The 21,113-nt window shown below is 43.5% G+C and overlaps 1 protein-coding gene across 20 annotated transcripts in view; it reads right to left on the bottom strand.

The window, feature by feature from the left end:
* Window positions 1-21,113, bottom strand: part of LOC115580196 (nuclear factor 1 X-type-like) — a 114,719-nt gene that overhangs the window by 59,252 nt on the left and 34,354 nt on the right. For 18 of the 20 annotated variants that reach the window (XM_030414304.1, XM_030414354.1, XM_030414325.1 and 15 more), the window contains one exon: window positions 17,007-17,538. In XM_030414304.1, coding sequence (XP_030270164.1) covers window positions 17,007-17,538 — 532 coding nt within the window. Of the gene's footprint in view, window positions 1-17,006; window positions 17,753-18,358; window positions 19,208-21,113 lie in introns of those variants that run through there. The other 2 variants (XM_030414295.1, XM_030414251.1) reach the window with 2 other exon arrangements.

Raw genomic sequence — 21,113 nt, forward strand, 5'->3', positions numbered from 1 at the left:
CTCTGTATGCATCTTTTTCTGTGGTTACAGCCCACCCTTCATCCTGTTGAACCTGTCTGAGTCTGCCCATCTGTATGGCAGCAGCCTCCTTGATTCAATCAATTGCAAATGTTCAGAATGATTCTCATTTGACTTTGGTATGAACATGGAGGAGAAATGGAAGAGTTTTTTGGCCCTTAGATGAGCACTTTATCTCTCTATTTGTACTTGAAGTGAATTCTTCAAAGGTGATCTTCTCTGCATCGACGCCGCATTTATTTTTAGCCGACGGCGGATATAACCTAAGTCCTTGACAAAACATCAAACGCCAGTTTAGCATGTGTGTGCATGGCGTATGAGTCACTGGATCAGTGTATGTGCGAGTGTGTTTTAACATGTTTGTCCAACCTGCAATAAATGACTCATTCACTCAGTGTGTAACTATACACAAGCGTGTCTATTTGTGTGCATATTTTGTGTGTGTGTGTGTGTGTGTGTGTGTGTGCGTGCATGTCACAGCTGTAATAACTTACAGGTCCCTGCATTTTAGCTATGCTGTCACGGTCCATTATAATGTTCCTTCTACACACACACACACACACACACATATATATATGCGCACATATATACACACAGACACACACTAATGAAAACATTTCTGAAAAACGCTCATTTGAGAGCATGAATCTCCCAGTCGAGTAATCATGGCTGCAGAGAACTGCAGTTAAAAGATACCTGAACTCTGCCTCTGATCACCACAGGCCTGCGTGGTCAGCTACAGTTACAAAAAAATTACATCTTCTGCAGGTGCTGACAGCATGGCTGTTTCTACAAGTGCATGCATGTGTGTGCACAGTGCGGTATATCCAATCTCAGTGTGTGTCAGGCTTTCTGTGTGACTTCACTGTATATATGCTCATGCACATATATGACTGTATGTTTGTGTGTCTTTGTGTGTACATAAAGCAACCCTTGATGGCCATTGGGGGCGGCGGTGGCCCAGCCGGTGTGTGTTTGTCTTGGCAGCAGTTCAGCATTCCACATTCCTCTGTGATATTCAGTACTGTGACCTCAGGAAACCCGCCCTGCAAAGAAGCGCTCTCTCTCTCTCTGCAAGGCTCTCTTTCTTTCTCTCTCTTGCCACCTCCTCATTTCTCTCTCTTGGTTTCTCTCTTTCCCTCCCTTTCTCTCTATCATTTACTCCGCCCTTTTTTCATATCTGAACTTGGGAAATCATCTGTCAACCCCCCCCCCCACACTCCTTCCACCCTTAGTTTATTTTCCCGCTCTCTAAAAGTTTCTCCTCAACATTTCCCCCCTATTTTTTCTGACAGAGGTCCCCTGATGAGGCACCTTTCTCAGCGCTCCAAGACTGAGCATACATCTTTCTGCTGTCACTGAGAATTCATAACACTTCTTTCCTGGTCACTCAATGTATCACTCAGATGCATATTTCTCCTTTATTAGGAACTCCTTCTGCATCCACAGCACAGCCAGAGGCCAGGAGGAGTTATTCCGTCGTCTCCAACTCTATTTCTCTAATTTTCAAGACTTTCATTCCTGCTACTGAAATCATCATACACATAAGAATAAATCAAAGAAAGGAATGTATTCTACATGTGAATTTTCTGCAAATACAGTATCAGTTACTGACTGGTTTCCTGATCGCTCCTCCTTTAACTAAGTTTCTATCTGTCTTGTTGTGTCAACAGACTCCTCCTCTGACCCCTCCCACTTCTGTCTGAGGCCATGCCCACATGCCCAGAGAGACATTTCACCTGAGATGACCCAACACGGTTCCTCCTCCCTCCCTGCTTGCCTCCCTCCTTCCTCCCCTCTCTTCGCTTGGGCTGTAAACTACTACACATACTTAAAACACATGGCCGCCACACCTGCCACAGAGAAGCAGAAGGCTGTGCAAAAGACAAAGGAAAAAGAAAGTGGAAGAAGAGATGGCAGGATATGAACTCTCTGAACTCTCCTGTGGTATATAAATGAACAAATAAAAGTATTTTTAAGGCTGTATATTTACAGAAATTCAGTTAATAAAGGATTAAACAATACTAAGAAAGTACCATGAGTAAAGCATGTAAGCTTTTATAAAGTTAAACTGAGATAAAAGCCACATTAAACCTCAATGAAGGTGAAATTGCTGTGCTGAGAAATATACTTCAGACAGCTAAAATCCAAGAAGCAGAAATGAGAGATAACCATCATAGACAGTACCACCCCCTTGCCCCTCCCAAAAGAAGCCACCCCATCTTTCTTTTTTTGTAGCTATCCACTGTGTGCAAGTTGTGCACTGTGTGGTTGACCCACATACAGTGGAGCAGAGCAGAGCATGGGTGAACTGAGGTAAAGGGTGGAGCCGCTAGTCAACCCTCTTATCTGCCCGTCACTGTGACACTTTCCTCTATCTCAAGTGTGTCTCTGTACATAAGGCGTCAGTGTGCGGCAACAATTGCTGCAAACTACTGAAGTTGTAAAAGTAAACAGAGGAGAGAAAAGGCAAAGAGAAAGCAAAAGACTGACTGACATAAAATCATCTACGTTTGTGTGTGTGTGTTTATGTAGCGGTATGGGAGATGAGGACAGCATGCATCGTCAATTAAAGCTATCCTACATAAACAAGTCTGCACGCAGATGCTTAGTCCAAACAGAAAAACAAACGGATAAAAGTACATCCGGAGGGGGAAAGGTCAAACTTGTGAAACTAAACAAGTGAACATATGCTGCAATACTCTTATGTATAGTAAACATTTTGGGAGGTATTTGCTAATAAGTCAATTGTTTTCTTGGGAATTTAAAAACTTTGTGTGCATAGAATTAAGACAGAGGACAGAGAACATGCGTGTGTGCATGTGTGTCTTTGCGAGGGGATGTGTGTGTGTACGTGGAAACGTGTGTTTGCAAGACTATGAGTGTGCGTATGTGTGTGTTTCGGATTAAGAGCTTCACCCCTGGACCTCGAAATTAGATAGGGGATTAGCGGGACACATCCGCCACCTGGCATTTTAAGCCCCGCAATTACAACAACAACAACTTTTAATCAACAACAGCCACACATGTGTCACATACAGTCAGAACTCAGCAATATACTCATCTTCTTCCTCATCCCACTCTCTTTCTCAGACTGTCATTCGGCTCACCCCACAATAACTCCAGGCCACATAAAGGGCAGCAGTACGCTAGCTTTTAGGCTGATCATGACCCACTGTATTAATAAGGATCAGCCTAGATTGGGACTTGTTAGCACGGTGCACTAGGAAAGGATTTAGCATCAGAGTGACTTTTACTTGGCACAAGACTAAGAGATGGAGAGGATGTGAAGCAGTTGGCACTAGGCTAGGAGGTAGCATCTCATTAGCACCTGTGCAGGGCATTTACCATCTAAAGAGCATGATGCTATGCTAGGAGTTACTACTAATATGATACCTCATTGATCCCCTATAAAAATTATTTGCTCTAGCTGCCATGCTCAGTGGCGTCAGAGGCCAGGGTTGGTTATAGAGCAGCACCTCTGGAATTGGTAGGGATTCAGTGCCTTATTCAAGGCCACTAAAACTGGCTGGGTGCTTGCCAACCACCACAGCTTTAACCTGAGTCAGTAGGCCACCCTGCTGTTATTCAAACCCCTATTGCGAATGTAGCTAAGAGCTGGGAGCAAGCCGTGGCAGTGAGATAAGTTAATGAGATAAGTCAAATTCTTAACATAATACTTAAGGACAATAATACTTAAGGATATATGTTAACTAATACAACGTATCAATGTTATAATTTCACCTTCCTAAACCCAGTGCACATACAGATATATCTAGAGGCTTTCATAATCGAGAAAGGGGGCGTTCTGGATGTAAAGATACGCCATGCCAAAGAAATCAAAAGTAGCGAGGGCAACCAAACCCTTGACAATTCTGCTCTATTTCATGGCCGGAGCGCAGTGGGGAGGAAGACACAGCAGGCTAGCAACCAAAGTAAACACAAACAGCAGCCAGGCACCATGAAAGGAAAAGAAATCATGTTCGTTTTCATGCACACCTCAAGCTAAACACGTTAATACAAATGCAAAAGTCTTCCTGTGGCTAAGAGGCAGTTTGGACCACAAAGTGAGTTAGTGGAAAGTAAGAATTATCCTATATACCAGGAATTGCTGCCAATATGCAGAGTATAAAGCACTTTCCAAACCGCATTACATTTAATAAAAATTGTACTCTTGATTCTGAGAACTGTGAGCCGGGTCACATTGAAGAGAGAGGAAAAAAATGAGAAAAGAGAGCTATTTTAAACTCAAATGGAGAGAAGGCCAACATAAAAAAACCCAATCAAATGAAAACAAAGGAGGGAACAAAGAGAAAGGGAGCACAGCTCTGCATTTTTTTCTTTATTAACAAGCAGCGTTTCCATCCAACATCTCAGATAGCAATCTACCACAAATTAGGACCAGATTACTCTAATTGACCATCATGCTGCTTTTAAAGATGAAGTGCCACCTTGATTTACCACTACTACCTAAGAAAGTGACAGAAAAAGAAGGAGAAAGTGAGCGAGAGAGGAAAACAGAATGATTGGACTGGAAGAGAAAATGAACACAACGAACAGACAAAGCTACACAGAGAATTTGAGAGGGAGAGGGAAATGGAGAGAGAGAGAGAGAATAGGAGAGAGGAGGGTAATTGCAGGAAAGGGGGCTCATTAGTCCGTCACTATCCTCAATCTAACCCCCAATTTCAGGTCAGGAGGAACACAGAGAGAGACTACAGAAAAAAAAGAGAAACAAACAAGGATGGAGCTACTTAATAATACTAAATCTCTTGTTTGTGTAGTCTCAAACAATGTAGTCTCAAACTTTTCTCCCTCTCTTCAACTTTCTACCTCTGGCCTCGTTACACTAGCTGGCAGCGCTGAGTGTTCACATTGCCGCCAGCACCGTCATGGATCACACACCATATCTCCTTACACACCTCGCATGACGAATCCACTGTCTCCCTGCCACAGGCTGAACTCACTTAAGAGTTAGGAAGAAACACTGACTTTGTCCTTGGAAAGAGAGAGAAAATACGTCTCAGGAGTGGTTAAAAATGGGAGACCAAACCATCAGGAAGACACAACTAAACTGTCCATAAACCCCTCTGCAAAGTTTCTTGCTAATCTGAACTTGAGCTCAGGCAATTTGCACGTCGCTACTTTCATCAAGTAGAGACCTACTGTTGCAGTGATTGGCCCTTGACCAATTACGGATACTGACTCATAGTTTGAGAAAGTAGGGTGATGAGATATCCATTCCTTCCCTGCAGAGTCAACGTGTTGCTCTACCCACCCGTTGTGCAGTTAAGATCTGGAATGTGCTGCACAGACAGCAGCAGACTTCACTCCACTACTGAGTCTGACTGCTGTCTGAACTGCATTTTTTATACAGATATTATTAAATGAGTCATATACTTTTTTTTTATATCATTGTATTTACACTGTCAAGTAACACTTTCAGCTACTGTTGGTGTGGTGTATTTACTTTTTATTAAAGTAGGGTGGATCATGGCAGCCTGCTACTTATGACTGTAATGCCACTCTTTATTGGTGTCTAATGGGGCTACAACTAACGATTTATTTTCGTTATAAATTATCTACTGATTATTTCCACAATTAATCATATTGTCTCGTGTTACCAAAAATGTGTCAAAAATGCCACATTTCCTACAGCCCAAAGCAACGCCTTCAAATTGCAAGACAAAGAAAAGCACTGAATCCTTACATTTAAGAGGCAGGAATCAGCAAATGTTCTACATTTTTGCTTAAAAAGTCACTTCAGTGATTAATCTATTTTCAAAATAGTTGGCAACTTATTTGCTTTCGACCGACTTATCGATTAGACGACTAATTATTGTAGCTCTGGTGTCTAAAGCAAAAGAGCTGGGCTCCAGATTATGTACACCAAGGAGTGTCAAATCTCCACTCCACTCTGTAAAGCTAGACAGTATGTCAGCTTTCTCCAAAGTGCTGATATTTTTGGCAAACTGTCAATGGCCAGGGCAGGGTAAACTGGGAAGACATACTGTGAAGACGCTCTCAGTCAGCAGGACCCTACAGCTCCAGTCTCCTATGCTCACTGTGCCACAGCAGGGAAGCCAAGCTGAGGAAATCTGAGGTAAGGAGGTGTGCCCCACATGGATCCCCGCTGTACCAGTCTGTGAGTGAGTGTGACAGGGTGGGTGGATGCATGGGCTCCAGGTGCCAATCCATGCAATGAGATAATGTGCCCAAAGTGTTGCAGGATTCCACAAATAAATACAAACATGCACAAGTGTCCTTTCTATTTAGCATACAATCTGGATCACACATAATAATCATCACATTAAGTACGAGGACTCTGCGTGTCACCTGCTTGTTTTGTTTGTAATTAAACATTGTGAAGCAGATGACCATATATCCACTTTCGCACAGGAAGCCATGCACTCACACACAAGCACACCCACATACACACTTTGTAGAGAAAAAAAAGCCATTCTTTGGAAAATATACAATAAAACAATAAAAAAACAATAACCCTCATGAATGAATTTCACCTCTCGTTCACACTGATGGTTTTCAGCATCCGTCATAAAACCATATTGCCTCAACAGATGCACAGTGCTGCACACATCATGATAATCAGGCATCTAAATAACATACACGTTTTGGCAAGACATGCTGTGCCGAATGTGTGCAGCTGCATATTTACACACCCTGGTAGAAAGGCATTGTTCAAAATAACATATACGCTCATATATTATACATTGAAAATGCATCTCTACGCTGTCTTTCTCCCTCTCACTCACTCGTCTCCCTCTCCTGCATTCTCTCATGTGGGAGGCAGAACTGGGCACCCAGCCATGCCACATCAATATGCGTGGTGAAACGTTTCCCCTGCTTTCCCCCATGCTGCAGTGGCTGAGGCCTACAACAGTGGAAACAGTGGCCAGTGACACCGGATATGGCAGGTCATGTTAGCTGGTAGTTAGTTAACGAAGGTTAGCAAGCTAGCACGCCCAACACAGCCACAGCCGGGCTTGCCCTGTCGTAGCAGCCTGCCGCGGCGTCAGCCCGTTAACGCAGACAACGATAGCCAGTGCCACCCTGGAGGCACCTTGGATTCTGCCCAGGCAAGGTTCCCTGGGAGCCTTGGTTGCCATGGTGCCAGCCAATTTTGGGTCCAATAAACGTGAGGGGAACAGGCGGTGGGCTGGGGAGGGGGACTTTGAGGTGGCAAGACAGAGGAGAGAGAGAAGGGGGGTTCCTGAGTGCTATGGCAACCTTTAAATCAATCTTGTGGTTAAAAAATGACTTGTTTTGATAAAGATGTATTGATGGAAGGACATTAAAATTACATCATTGATAACGTATAAAAGACATGCAGCAAGCGAGAAATTGTGTTAGTAAGTGTGCTGGATGCTGCTGACCAACAAAAAGGGCTTTTAAAAGAGTCTATTTGCAAAGTGAATTACATGATTAATGTATATGTGTTCTACTACTCTGATCATGCGAGTTAAAGAGACAGACGACTCGTCTCATATCTTACTCCACAAGGCCACTTTTATCCAAAGATGTGCTCTTAAACGATTATAGACAAGTTAAAAAGGAACTGTTAACAATTACACTTGAGTGTGGCACAATTAAACATATGCTGAACTAAAGCTTTTTAAAGACACTTCTCTACCCTGCTTGCTCAGTCAGAATTCACTAAGTGGTTGGAGGTGACTTTACCCTGATCTCTATATTCATTAATTCACTTCCTCTTAATTAAAAAGTTTACATGTAGGAAATGTGCAAAAAAGGACTTTTTAGCACTTAGTTTACACCTGGCTCCCTTGGCTGACAGGCTAACAGGCTGAATCATGAACAGCTGAAGCAGAGAGTGATGTACCGCACCTTGCTGTGGCCGGTTCACCGTGTTGTCCCTGAGACCCCATCACTCGGGCTCTATCCAAAGTCTACGTCTCTCTCTCTCTCTCATAAAAAAAAGACCTGCTGCTTGGCTCATATGACTGTAAATCATGCAAAATAGAGCATAGCTCTCGGTCTGGAAAAAATAACCATGTATAATGAGCAGACAGACATATGCACATATGCACTCTCACACACATGCACGCCTGTGCAGACACACACATAAGCCATTGCCAAAAGCACAGCACCCCCTACACCGCTTTGTACTAGACACACAAATGCACACTGTCATCGGCCTATCCCACAGTTCTAACCCCCAAAACACAATCCTTCCCTGAATCCACGCTAGTGATAAAGAACAAACAAAAACACACTATCTCTACCCCCACCTTACCCCACTCGTTAAGACTACGTCCACATCCCACCTGCTCTGCACCCCCTCTACTCACACAAACACGAACAAACCCGCACACACTAACGCCATTCCACTCCAAACTCATCCTGTTATCTAAACAAGCGTCGTCCTCTCGTCAGCGTCAGTGGGCTCCTTTCTCTGTCTCCTCAGAGAAAAGAGAGACTCTCCTGTTCACAGATGAATGGAGTCTTTTGATGAAGCGCCGAGCCTTGTTTACTGCCACTCCATTTATTTACCGGCCTGTTTTTCAAGTCGTCATTGAGGGACACTCTACCAAACACCCCCCCCCCCCCCCCATTCTACTCACCCGCTCAACCTCACCCACCAGCCCCCTCCATCTCATCCTCTACTTAACTACACCCCCCCATCGCCTACACACACACACACACACACACACACACACACACACACACACACACTATCCCCCCTCTCAATCCCATGTCGTTCCCTATCCCGTTTCATCCTGCTTTCTTCTCTCCGTCTAGTGTCCTAGATCTGTGTCCAAACTGATTTGAAGCTTACTCGCTTACACAGACGCATGCCAAATTTGATTCTCTGCATTCTGTTGTGCTTCTCAGCGAGCTTGCTCATTCACCCCCCCACCCCACTTTCTGTCTTCTCTACACTGCTCTCCTTCTCACGGTGTAACAAACACCAAACGATGCCCTCATGAAGGTTGTCTCTCAAGAAGAGCGAGTGGTCGGCTGCAAAACAGTGCCGATATTCGAAAATGGCTTACGATTTCGGGAAAAAATCTACCACCAATGGTGTGAAAACATAAACAACCAAACCTAATCAGTGGTCGAATAAAATGTTTTGAAAGTCTTGTAAAGTGTAGCCAATAAATTTACACAAAACAAAAGACAAACTAAACTGCAATCAAGCCTCACAGACCATTTAATTTCACAGCCCAATTTAATTTCTACTGAAAATATTTTAGCTAAAAAAAAATTTAAGCATAACTTGCGATTGAATATGAAATGTAAGGATCCCATCAGAAAAGACAGGAAGCCAGTCTTTGTGAAGATATATCAACCGGATGGCTGGTGGCAAAACATCTTTGCATTCTAAATGAAAGAAACGTCAGAGAATTGAAAAAAAAAATCACAGTCAAGGCTCACAGCCCCATGATGGCCTGCCTTCATGAAAAACAAGGATAATGGTCCTATTGAATTCTAAAATGTTTGTGCTTACAAGTTATTATACATTTTTCTGTAGCTGCAAACAGGAGTCCGGGGTGCTAATGAGGCTGGGGGGGGGGGCATTCATTTGAACCCTAAAGAGGAATAAAAGAAAAAGGGGAACAAGTGAAAGAAAAGAAAAGAAAAGAGAAGAAAGCGAGGATCAGAGGGAGGAGGTTGGCAGGGACTGTGTATGAAAATTTGGCGTCTTCCATACAGAGAGATAGCATCGTGCCAAAAACGGCCGCCGACACAACTCCTCTCAACTCCTCTCACTTTCTGAACATCAGCGTTAAACTCACCCACATAATAATATCTTTATTCTTCAACCCACATTTGCAAAATAAAATGAAAAAGGCTTTTAATTGTTTTTGTTGTTTGTTTTCTAAATTAGCATTGACCTAACTTTTTTATTCACCAACAAAAACTCAGCTAAGACACCTCGTATAGGCAAAATAACTCCATGGGAAAAAACGGAATAAAAACAACAAAAAGAAAAGTAATGGTTCTTTGGATTTTAAACACAGTATTGTGACTCTCATTCTAGCATGACTATGGCTGTGTGGTGCTGAATAGCGTTTTTAGCCAGACTTAGTAGCCGATGCCAGGGCCTCGCTGTGAGTGCAGCCCGGTGAATAAGCCATGTTCCCTGGCTCTCCCTCCTTTCTGGCTGGCCTGCCTGATAGTGAGCATTGGGCACAGCACTCTTTCTCCTGCTCCTTCTCCTCCTCCTCCTCCTCTCTGTCTCTCTGAGGTCGGGAAACCCTCCTGAGTGGGTATATGGTTTTTGGGGACAGACACATTTCATGGTTGGCGCCGCTACAAAAGCCTGAAAAGAGACCCGGCACTGGGAAGACACAGTATTAATACAGACAATACCACCCCCTCGCTGCTTCTGACTCTCTCTTTTCTAAATAACCTCATTCTTGTCTTTTCTTTTTCTCTTTTCTTCCCCCTTCTTTCTACCCCTTCCTTGCTCTCTGAGTTTTTTTCCAAATAAAACACGTAAAAAAGCCCACTCAGCTCAAGTAAAGAATGCTGTTTTTATCACTGCGTGCTTAGCTTAGCCTACACCCATTTTTATTTGACAATCGTTAATGTGTTTTAATGTGTAATTAAATCTTAACAGTAGATATTATACTGGGTTCAGCAATGTGTAAAACACTCCTTTTTTCCTTTAAACAAAATGAAAAATTGCTCAGCATTTATATGTATATATATACATATATATATATATGTATATATATATATATATATATATATATATATATATATATATATATATATATATATATATATATATATATATATATACACACAATTTTATAAATCCTATATTGATTTTTTTTCACAATTGTGAAGTATAAGTACATGTATTTTGATTTCCATAATGCATATCAACAAATTGATTTTAGCACATTATATCTGGGCCTATGTGTGGTTTAAAAAGAATTTGGGAACTGACATTGATTAATGATAATTTTATTTTGTCAAAATATAAATTACTACACAAACAAGGTAGCTGTATTTCAAAATGTTAAAGGCGGAATTAAAGTAATATTGCAAGAAGGAAAAAAGGTTTGCAACATTAGTAATGAAGAAAACATGTGCGATCCTTATTTGACCCTGGAATAAGATTTCTGTGTTCCATCGAGAAGAACTGCAGAATAAAAAGCTGAAAACGTTTGTCAATTCTTCTACTTTCCTACCTGTGTTGCCTTTACAGCGGATAGATACTCCTGAGGAGAAACACGAAAAAAAAATCTGACGACTGAGTTTATTCAAAAAGAAAGAGGGGATCAGAAGAAAACTGATTAAAGAGCCAAATAGCACAAACTGCCTAATTCGTCTGTTCCACCACGATGATGGCCTCCCGATTTCACTGGAATAATCTGTTTACCTCATATCTCCAAATGCTAAAACGCTTCACACAAAAGGAAACAGATGCGGGCAGACCAGAAATTTTCAGGGGTTTTAGTCTCTCTCGAGTCAGGCAGAGCCAAAGAAACCGAGGCTTATGATCGTTATGTAAAAACCTAAAAAAGCACGGAGCTGTTTCTAGGACAAAGGCACCATATCACGAAGCATGCCAGTTTTCGCTGGTCAATTTAATGGAAGACCAAACATAACAACATTGTCTTTGACTCATCTTTCTCATGTTGTTTTTTTTTTTAATTTTCTCTCGAGTCTGCTCGTGTCATCATGGTCTCATGAGATAAATGCAGACCCTGCGGTTTTGGACCAATCTATGTTCGTCTGTGACACCCCAATGTTAGCCTCACGTCTGTGTGTGTGTGTGTGTGTGTGTGTGTGTATGTTTTGGAGCGAATGAGCACACAACAGGGCTTTGGCTAGCCTGATGCCATTAGCTATCCAAATACACAGACTTTTTTCCAAAGCCAAGAATAGTGTGAGAAGACTCCCTCTCACTCTGTCTTTCTAATTTGACAGGGCTCTCCCTCTATCTTAACCCTTCAGATTTGATATGTAGCCACCTCGAGGTACCCTTGACGCCAGACAGAAAGACAGAGACGTGCAAAAGACGACACAGGCCCGTCTAAACAAGAACATCTACCAATGCCAAAGGCGCTCTGCATGTGGAGGGCTTTTCTTAGCCGCCGCGGGCCCTGTTCCCACAGCATACAATACAAAAGCCTCAGACCTGACCGACTCCCTCGGTGTCGAGATTTCATTTAATCAAAACTCAATGCTTACTTCACTGCTGAGGGTCATCTTGAGCCTTGCACGCGCGCACACACACACACACACACACACACACACACAAACAAAAACACTTCTACACAAGGACAGTCCACTCAACTCTTGTGATGTCATGGGAGCCGGAGAAGAGATCCAGGAAGTAATTAACAACAGATTATTTTCACAGGAAAGAAAGAAATACTGAGGCACAGAGCAATGAGAACCTGTGGAATCCATCAGAGTATCTTTTAACACGTTGCCATTCATCATTTCAGCCATGACTGTAATGATGCCTCTCTTTCTCTTTTCACTCTCCTATTCCTACTTCTTTTTCCCACATTTCTGTTGTTTCCCCCCCATAAATCCAGAATACTCCTCAGTGATGAACAAAAGTGGGGTTTTTATTAGTGAATCCTTCCTGTGGTCAGTGAGTTGGGGTTGGGAGGGTGGGGGGGCGCACAGTGCTGGGGTTTCTCTGGGCTTTCTCACAGCGTCGTCCAAGGCATTACTATTGCTATAGCGAGAGGGAGGCGGGATCTGGCACCGTACAACGGGGGAGTGTGGAGCGGTCATGGCAGAAATGGCACGGCAAGCACATTTCACACCTCCCTCGGAGTGACTGCAAATTTCCTGTACTGCACTTTTGATTGGAAACACATTTGAAACATCTTTTCATGATCACACTAATGGCGCACAAAAGAAAGAAATGTTGAAAAAAAAGCAGTAAGAATGAGGTCCAAAATATGACTAAGTGCACTGAGCTAACTTTGGAACTTACAAATGTTTTTTTTTTAATCTTCAATTTTTCCAACCGTGAATAAATCAGAAATGTGCTGAGTTTGAGCTAGAACAGCACAAAGGTTATAAATCAGCCGAACACTTGGAGAAGCAGCTAAATTATTTCTCCTCTGATGTATAAGTGGACCCACTTATGCAGTAGTCAGGCTAACAGAAGTGAGAATTATATCTAAACTAGTACAGTGAACTAAGCCTATCCAACACACTCCATTCATTGGTTATCATAGTGACGCTGCCAGCATGTGGCTCTGGCAGACCTTTTGCTTCTCCAGGCCAAGGGCCACTATCTCCAATATAATATCAGTCACTGTCTCCATTATGATACTCATCACTCACTCTTAATAAAACACTAAAAATAATGCATCACTCACTATATAGCACCACAACCACTCTGTTCGTCTCCACTGTTGCCTACCAGTTTCAGTTCAATAGTTCAATATTCAAAGACATGTTGCTCTGTCTGATTTGTTGCTCTTTATCTGAAGGGCCTGAAAAACATGAGAGAAGGTTGCGTATTGTGGCAGGCAGCGTGGTTTGTTCCGTTACGGCTGCAGTGTGTTATGCTCTGTAACAGAGAGGATCTCAAAGGCTGGCTGGCTGCAGAACAGCCTGAGAAAGCCTGACGGCAAGCCCAGAGATTCCCTGTGGCAGCTTTTGCCACTCTGTCATAAACAAAACACAAGACGTCTTTCTCTTCTTCCCACACCAACGGGGCTTGGGCGCTGCCAAACAGAACAATCACTATCGCAGCCTCTTCTCCTTTCCAACGCACTCTCTTTTCCTCTTTCCCTCTCTCTCTCTCTGTGTCTCTTACAATATAAACAAAAGAGATCAGCAGAGGCTTTACCTCTGTGAGAGCAACAATGAGGGCGATGTTTAAGGAGACAAAACAAAAGTGTGCACGGGATCAAAGAGGAGCGAGGAAGACAGAGATGCTAAAGACCGACAAAACGCAAACTAAACAAAAACAAACAATGAGCGCATCTTGTCATTCATTGCGCGGATGAGGCAAAAAAATGCAACCGCAAATTACATTCACAGATAAATGTGAAAGATAATGCAGGCCCTTAAAAGTAAATGAGAGCCAAGAGTGGTGACTGTGGCGACCTTATGACAGGTTTGCCCTTTGTATTCCCCTCTGTCTGTAGACCCCAAGGTGTCTCTCCAACTAGGAGTTTAAATGAGCACATGTTCTTTGGAGGCAGATAAAAGTGCCGAGGCATACTGTGTTATTCAGACAAGATTTAGATTTAGATTTATTAGAGACCACACAGTAAGTCCACATTATGAATGGGTACTTTACTGTACTTCTGTAAACCACAGTACTGTAGTGACGAGTGCACAGCAACAAACTGAAAAGTTGACAGCCTATCATGCGAGAACAGGTTAAAAAAAATTTTGTCATGAGACATTTACCATATGCGTGTGTATAGTTTCACAGAACATTTCAAGATTTCTTCACTTTGTCATGCAATTCTCCATTCTCTGATTTACTGAACAATTTCAAAAATCCGTCATGTCACTTATAGCAGAATACAATACCACAAATGAAATATTTATAGATTCAGGTGGACTGTGTTTTATTTTAGAGAGAAATCTAGTCTTTTCAATAGGTTTTAAAAATGTGTCAAGTTTAAAGAATCTTAGAACTATATAATTGCTTTAATTAATGTTTTGTTTAAAAAACCAAAACATTTTCATAATAATTTCCCCTCTAAAACTGAAAGTAAAATTGCTTGCTATTTAATTTACAAACAAAATATTACGTCAAACACAACACTAAAATTAAGCAAACATAACACTATAATTTAGTGTGCTCTAAGAGTAAAATTAACAAGAAAAATACTGCTGAACATCACTGCACATTTAATAATAAACTGGACAAAAATAGGCACTGTAGATATGTCACTAAATCCCAAAACAGGACTCCCTGACCCAAAATCGGCAGTCAGTCATTCAAAAAGAAAAAATATTTTCTGTGGCACTGTGGCAGTTATAGTACAATAGCAAAGTCGCTGAAAAATGTAATTAAAATTAAGCAAAACAATTACATTTGAGAGACAAAAAAAAATGAAAATAACACTACAACAATACAGAAGATTTTGTCAGTCACTGTTCAGGTCTGCCTGCTACCTACGGTTTATCACAGCCACAGACAGACCAACAGAGTGAAGCTGGAGCTGCTGCCAGGGTTTGGCTCGGGCCATGTGAGGTGTTTGGCCTGGGCCGAGATTTTGAGTGTGTGTGTATGTGTGTGTGTGTTTGTGTTTGTGTTTGTGTGTATGCGTCAGAAACAGAGAGAGAGTCTGAGGGATGGCTGTGATAGCATTTGGCTACACTCATGTTAGCGGCTAACATTAGAGTTCAGCCTAGGCTGTGTGTGTGTTGGGCAGTGACCGGGGAGTGCTGTATATATATGTGCCTGTGTGTGTGTGTGTGTGTGTGTGTGTTTGTGTGAAGCCGGTTGAGTCACTGTTTGAAATTTCCAGAAAATTCCAGCTGAGATAATATTAGGTCATGAGCGTGTGTTTGTATGTATACGTAGCCAGCAAATGGTGAGGCAGTGTGTATTTGGAGGATTTGGCTGTGAAATGTGTTTCATGTGTGTATGCGTGTGTGGTTGCTGTGACAGGGTTGTTTTTTTTTTTTTTTTGCTCAATACGGGGAAAAAACTACAACACAGCCAGCGTTTTGGCTGTGTGTGTAGAGTACGCGCACTGGAGGCTACAGTGATGTTTGGCCGAGTGTGAGTGTGTGTATCCATGATGGTGGCCGAGATACAACAATGTTTGGCTGTATCAAACTGTATCTATGATAGTCCTTGGCTGAGAGTGCGTTGCTGTGTGGGTGTGTGTACGCAATCGTGACTAAAACCGCGTTTGGCTCTACGTGTGAAAGTGCGCTACAAAGATGACAGAGTTGTTTTTCTTTTTTTGTTGTTATCTAATGTGTGTATCTTTATTTAGCTGTGTTTGTATGTGTGTATGGGTGTGAAGGTGGCTGCAATAGTACTGGCTGTCTGTGAGCGCTGGCTTTTTTTGTGTGAGAGTGTGTGTTTGGCAGCCAGGTCCAACGTGGTGCTAGTGTTCAGGCAGACGGTAAGGCTGCAGCAGCCCGCGGCCTGAGAGCAGGAGACTCGCGGCTTTGCTCTCCCGCTCTCTCTCTCTCTCTCTCTCACACACACACACACACACACACACACAATCTGGGTTGTGGCCAAATGACGATCCCTGGCTACAATGGCCTTATCGTAGCACATACACTTCAACAGACTGAGTACAATCTTATAAACAGCGACTCACACTCATCGCACAGAAACACACAATTTGAGAGTAGTGATCATCTCATAAAAAACACTCACACACTCACCACTTACACACACACACACACAGGCATGTAAATTCCATCCTATAAAAAAACACAAAATACATGCTCATAGGAAGCCGCAAATTCCTTGCTGAGAAAAATGAACACGTACTTGCCAGACCACGCTGGCCGGATGCCCTTGACACACACTCACATATTCTTTTTATTACTGTTGATATTGTGTTGTCATGTAAACAAACACTAACAAACAGAAGACAAGATGGCAAAATACAAAAAAGACAAAAAAACTAAACTATTTGTTGTCCGCTAGGACAAAACTAAATAATTGATTCTCAGAGGTAAATGTTTGTTTATTTATTCAGCGGAATATTGTTCAATTTAAACTTGAATACACCATTTTCATATATATTATAAGATGTATTTATTCCCAATTGTAATCATATCCTAAAATTTCTAGAGTGTTTCCGAAACGTACTTCACTTATCTTTGTTTTTTTTATTTCTGTCATAGCCTCCCTATATAATTATGTGTCACAGAGGCAAATGATTCTGTGTGAAGTGTATTTCTAAGTGTGTGATTATGCAAATGTGTGTGTACATCTATATGCACATGCACACGGGCATGTATGATGAGGTTTTATGTGTTGGCATCCCTTCCTATGAGTGTCTATTATCCAGTTGGCCACATACCTGGCGTGTGGACGAAGTAGGCCAGGTAGAGGTCCAGCTCCTTGACGGACACTCCGATGTGGTGCGGCTGGACGCACAGGCCAGGGTTGGTGCACTGTGGTGACTTGACCAGCCGTTCCCCGTCCGTGCTCTCCAGGGGGCTACCTTTGAACAGGATGACCATCACCAGGTCCAGCCGCCACACCTTGTCGGCCTGGCGCAGGCAGTCGATGCGACGGATCTTGCCCTTCTGGTCGGGGTTGGACAGCACGCAGCAGGGGGGCTTTTTCCCCGTGATGGTGAGCACAAAGTCCTCACGGAACTCGGGCCGGATGTCCTTGCGGAGCTTGGCCAGCAGGCGCGAGGCCCACTTCTGCTTGATCTCTGGCTTTTCTCCCAGCAGCTCATCCTTCACTGCGCGCTCTTCCTCCTTGGACATGCGCTTCTCGTGCTTCTTGAAGTATTTGCGCTTTCGGGCCTGCAGGTTGAACCAGGTGTAGGCGAAGGCGCGGACGTGGGGCAGGAGGGCCTCGATGAAGGGGTGGAATTCATCCTGGATGAGGGAGGAGGATGAGGGGAGGGTGGAGGAGGAGAGGGAGGAGGGGGGGAAGCAGGAGGAGGCAGTAGAGAGAGAGGGTGAGAATGGGGGAGAGAAGGATGGGGAGAGAGGGAGTGGGGGTGAGGAAGGGAAGAGAGAAGAGAGGCAGTTAGCACCGGCACGCAGCATGGAGGAGCAGCGCCCGCTCTGTGTGAGCGGAGGGAGAGAATGAGCGAGAGGCACCGAGAGAGAGAGAGAGAGAGAGAGAGAGAGAGGGAGAGAGAGAGAGAGAGAGAGAGAGATGGAGAGAGACAGAGAGAGGGATGCTATACACTCTTTACTCTGTGTCTGTGACACATCACATTGAAGGACACACTTGACAAAACACTGACCAACACAATACTACAAGACAGAGGTATGAGATGAGAGTTTGTCTTCTCCTAAGGGTTTTCTTCAAACAATAACATAAACATTTCTGTGCCTAAATAAATAAATACAATTTTTTTTTATAAATGAAATATCACAAGATTTGCATTCACCTGTTACAACATCACAAAAAATGACTGTATCAATTCTAGCAAATATTATTCATTCTAAAACACATTTACACTTTTGGAAAAAAAAATAAAATAATGCAGAGTGACTGCATCAACAAATATATAATGCGCAGAAAATTTAAATAATTTAAGAGAAGACACAGACCAATTTCTAATTATTACAAATTTGAGCGTATTTGTCCAGAAATAACAAAACTGCGTCCACACTGAAAATTATGCAATAACAGTCGTTATCACACAACATATGTGAATATAAACAAGAATAACATGGTAGTTACCATTTTGCTCTCTCATCATAAATTCACCCCGCCGATTGCAAAGAAACTTAAAAAGCGCCAGTAACTGGACTGTTCGACACAAAAAGCTCTGAAGTTATGCTGCGTATATTAGAAAACAAAACACTGAGGAAGAAAAAAATAAGCAAAAGAGAAGCTGAGAAAGTGTCCAATAAAAGCAGCAGGGGGGAAAAAAGCTGAGAAAGAGGAGACAGGCCAAGGGGGCGCAGTGTAATACCAGCACAGGAACACAGGAGGTACTGTAGCAGGAGATGCAGGAGAGGTACTGTTCAAGAGCACAACAGAAGGAGAGTGTAGAGAAGTTCAGCAATCTCTCGGTCTAAAAGGATTTTTAAAATGCTGGACGTGCACGAACAAAATAAAATAGACGTTGTAGCAAAAAGGATGAAATTGTCAAAAAATGAAACAAGCTTCTTTTTTTGTTTGCAAAAATGTGTGGAGAAAAATATCTTGATGAAAAAAACAATAAAAAAAAAAATGCTTGGCAAAGCGGCGCGTGCTATTGGTTCAATTCTCTAGGATCTGCATAAGACTCACGGAGAGGGAGAGAGAGAGCTGGACAAGGGGGGTGCGGACGGAGGAGAAGAAGAAGAAAAAAAAAACAAAACAAGAGGACCGAATCAATGTTGGAAGAGTGTGCACGACCGCTGGCAAACCCGAGTGCAGCTTCTTTTTTCCCCCTCTTTCTCTCCAACTCTGTCTCTCTCTTTCTCTCTTCCTCTCCACTTTCCTTCTCTAACCATTGACTGAGTCTGTGCCAACATGCAGAGGGCCCACCTATTTGGCACCGAGTCTCAAACAGCCCAGCCAATACGCACGCTCCCAGCGCTGAAAGGGAGGGAAGAGAGAGATGGCAGAGGGAGAAGCAAAGATGTGGGGGGTGGATGGTTGGTGGCTGGTAGTGGAGAGAGAGAGAGCGAGAGAGAGAGAGACAGAGAGAGAGAGAGAGAGAGGGAGGGAGGGGGGGAGACGGGACTGTGTGTGGTGCAGGCAGAAGGCACGTCATTAGCCAAATAGACAAGTTCCAATCTAGTGCAAAGGCAAAGTCCAGAGGATATTAATTTTACATGCATCCAATCCAGACAGCACCCGCCTTCGAAAGCCCTCTACACCCCCCCTCCGCCTTCATCGCCTTCGTCACCAGCGTGGTCACAGCCATCCCAACAAACCAGCTCGCTCTCCAACTGCACCCCCCCCCACCCCCCTTCCAGAAACACCCCTCTCTCTCCCTCTCTCTCTCTCTGCTCGCGTTACACCACCTTGGCATGGGATGGCATGAGAAAACACAGGCCCAAAATCCCACTAGACCCTGAGACCAGCAGCTGCTCCTGGATTTACCACACAAACAAAGAGAGGAGGGGGAAGAAAATGCCCGTTACCCCCCTCCCGCCCCAACAAAAAAATACCATCCAAAAACATGCTCTCCTGTTTCAAAATGCACTCTCACATCCAAACTGGCCCCTTCTCTCTCTCTCTCTCTCTTTTTTGTGCTAGTCCATGTTAAAAGCCCCAACAGCACAGACACAGAAACACATTAAAAGTTTCTGTTACCAAATTAGAGAGCAATCCTATTTGTGGGGTGAGAGACAGGATGCAACGGACAATGACAGCTAAAAATGCTGTGGTGGACAGCTTCATGTAAGTAGCCTATACATGTTAAGCTGTTGACAAAGGCAAGCGGATATCAAAACTGTCTCAAACAGGCACCAAGCTCAGTCTAGTGCTTTCAACTTCAGATACAGTGGTCTGTCTAATAGCCAATATCATCATAGATCCTAATGCAGCCACTAAATTGCCCATATTTTCATCGTGTTGCATTGTGAAGTACACAATGACACGTGATTGGGATTGAACAGCAGCAGAAAGTGAGGGAGCACAGGGCTGTATGGCTGCCCTGGCAGGCGCGCTGTCTCGTCCTCATTGGCTGACCCACATGACCTCAGAGGGACAAGCTGTGCCCATTGCACCATGGGAGGAATATCTGAGAGACAAAGGCTTTCACCAAGGATCAGTCCAATATAATCTGATGTATGTGTGAAATACGTATGGACCGTTTTTCTTATTAGAGGTGCAATAAAATATAATTCTTCCAAATTACAAAAAAAAACCAGAACACATTTGCTCATTTATGCTGTAAAAAAATTAAATGAACTAGTCCACGGGGCTCATAGGAATTATAGAGACATTGTCAAAATTTGGAATCTCTGCAGTGGGCAGCCACAAAAAGCTAACTTGTCATGTGGCAAAGTTGAGGGCTCGGACATTTGATTGTGGGTTGAAGCCCCCTGCTGTGCGACGGGACAGGCTGTCTGTGTGAACGCCCTACAAAGGCCAGAGTCCTCTGGTTGGCTCTGTGGACCATCAGATTTAGCCTGGCCTGCTCCCTCTGTCAGTGTCTGACAGAGGAGCCACAGCCTGGATGACTGGCTGGTCCACTGACTAGCTGGCGAGCTGGCTATTAGGTTGGCTGAGAGGCTACATGACTGGCTGGGTGGATGACTGGTTGGCTACCCGGGTGGGTAGCTAGCTGGCTAGCTGGCTCCCTGGCTGGCTGGCTGACTGGCTCATCACTGCTACTGCTGAGGGAGGGGAGGCGGGGGGGGGGGCAGACCCCATCTGGACCTGGCCGAGCCGGGCCGGGTGCCGATTGTCCATGCTAACATACGCCTGCCTCACACAGCCACACTGAACACGTGAAAAATGTGGGAATGAGAGAAGATGGCGGAGGCTAGAGAAA

The sequence above is a fragment of the Sparus aurata genome, chromosome 1 (genome assembly GCF_900880675.1).
Source record: "Sparus aurata chromosome 1, fSpaAur1.1, whole genome shotgun sequence".
Classification (NCBI taxonomy): domain Eukaryota; kingdom Metazoa; phylum Chordata; class Actinopteri; order Spariformes; family Sparidae; genus Sparus; species Sparus aurata.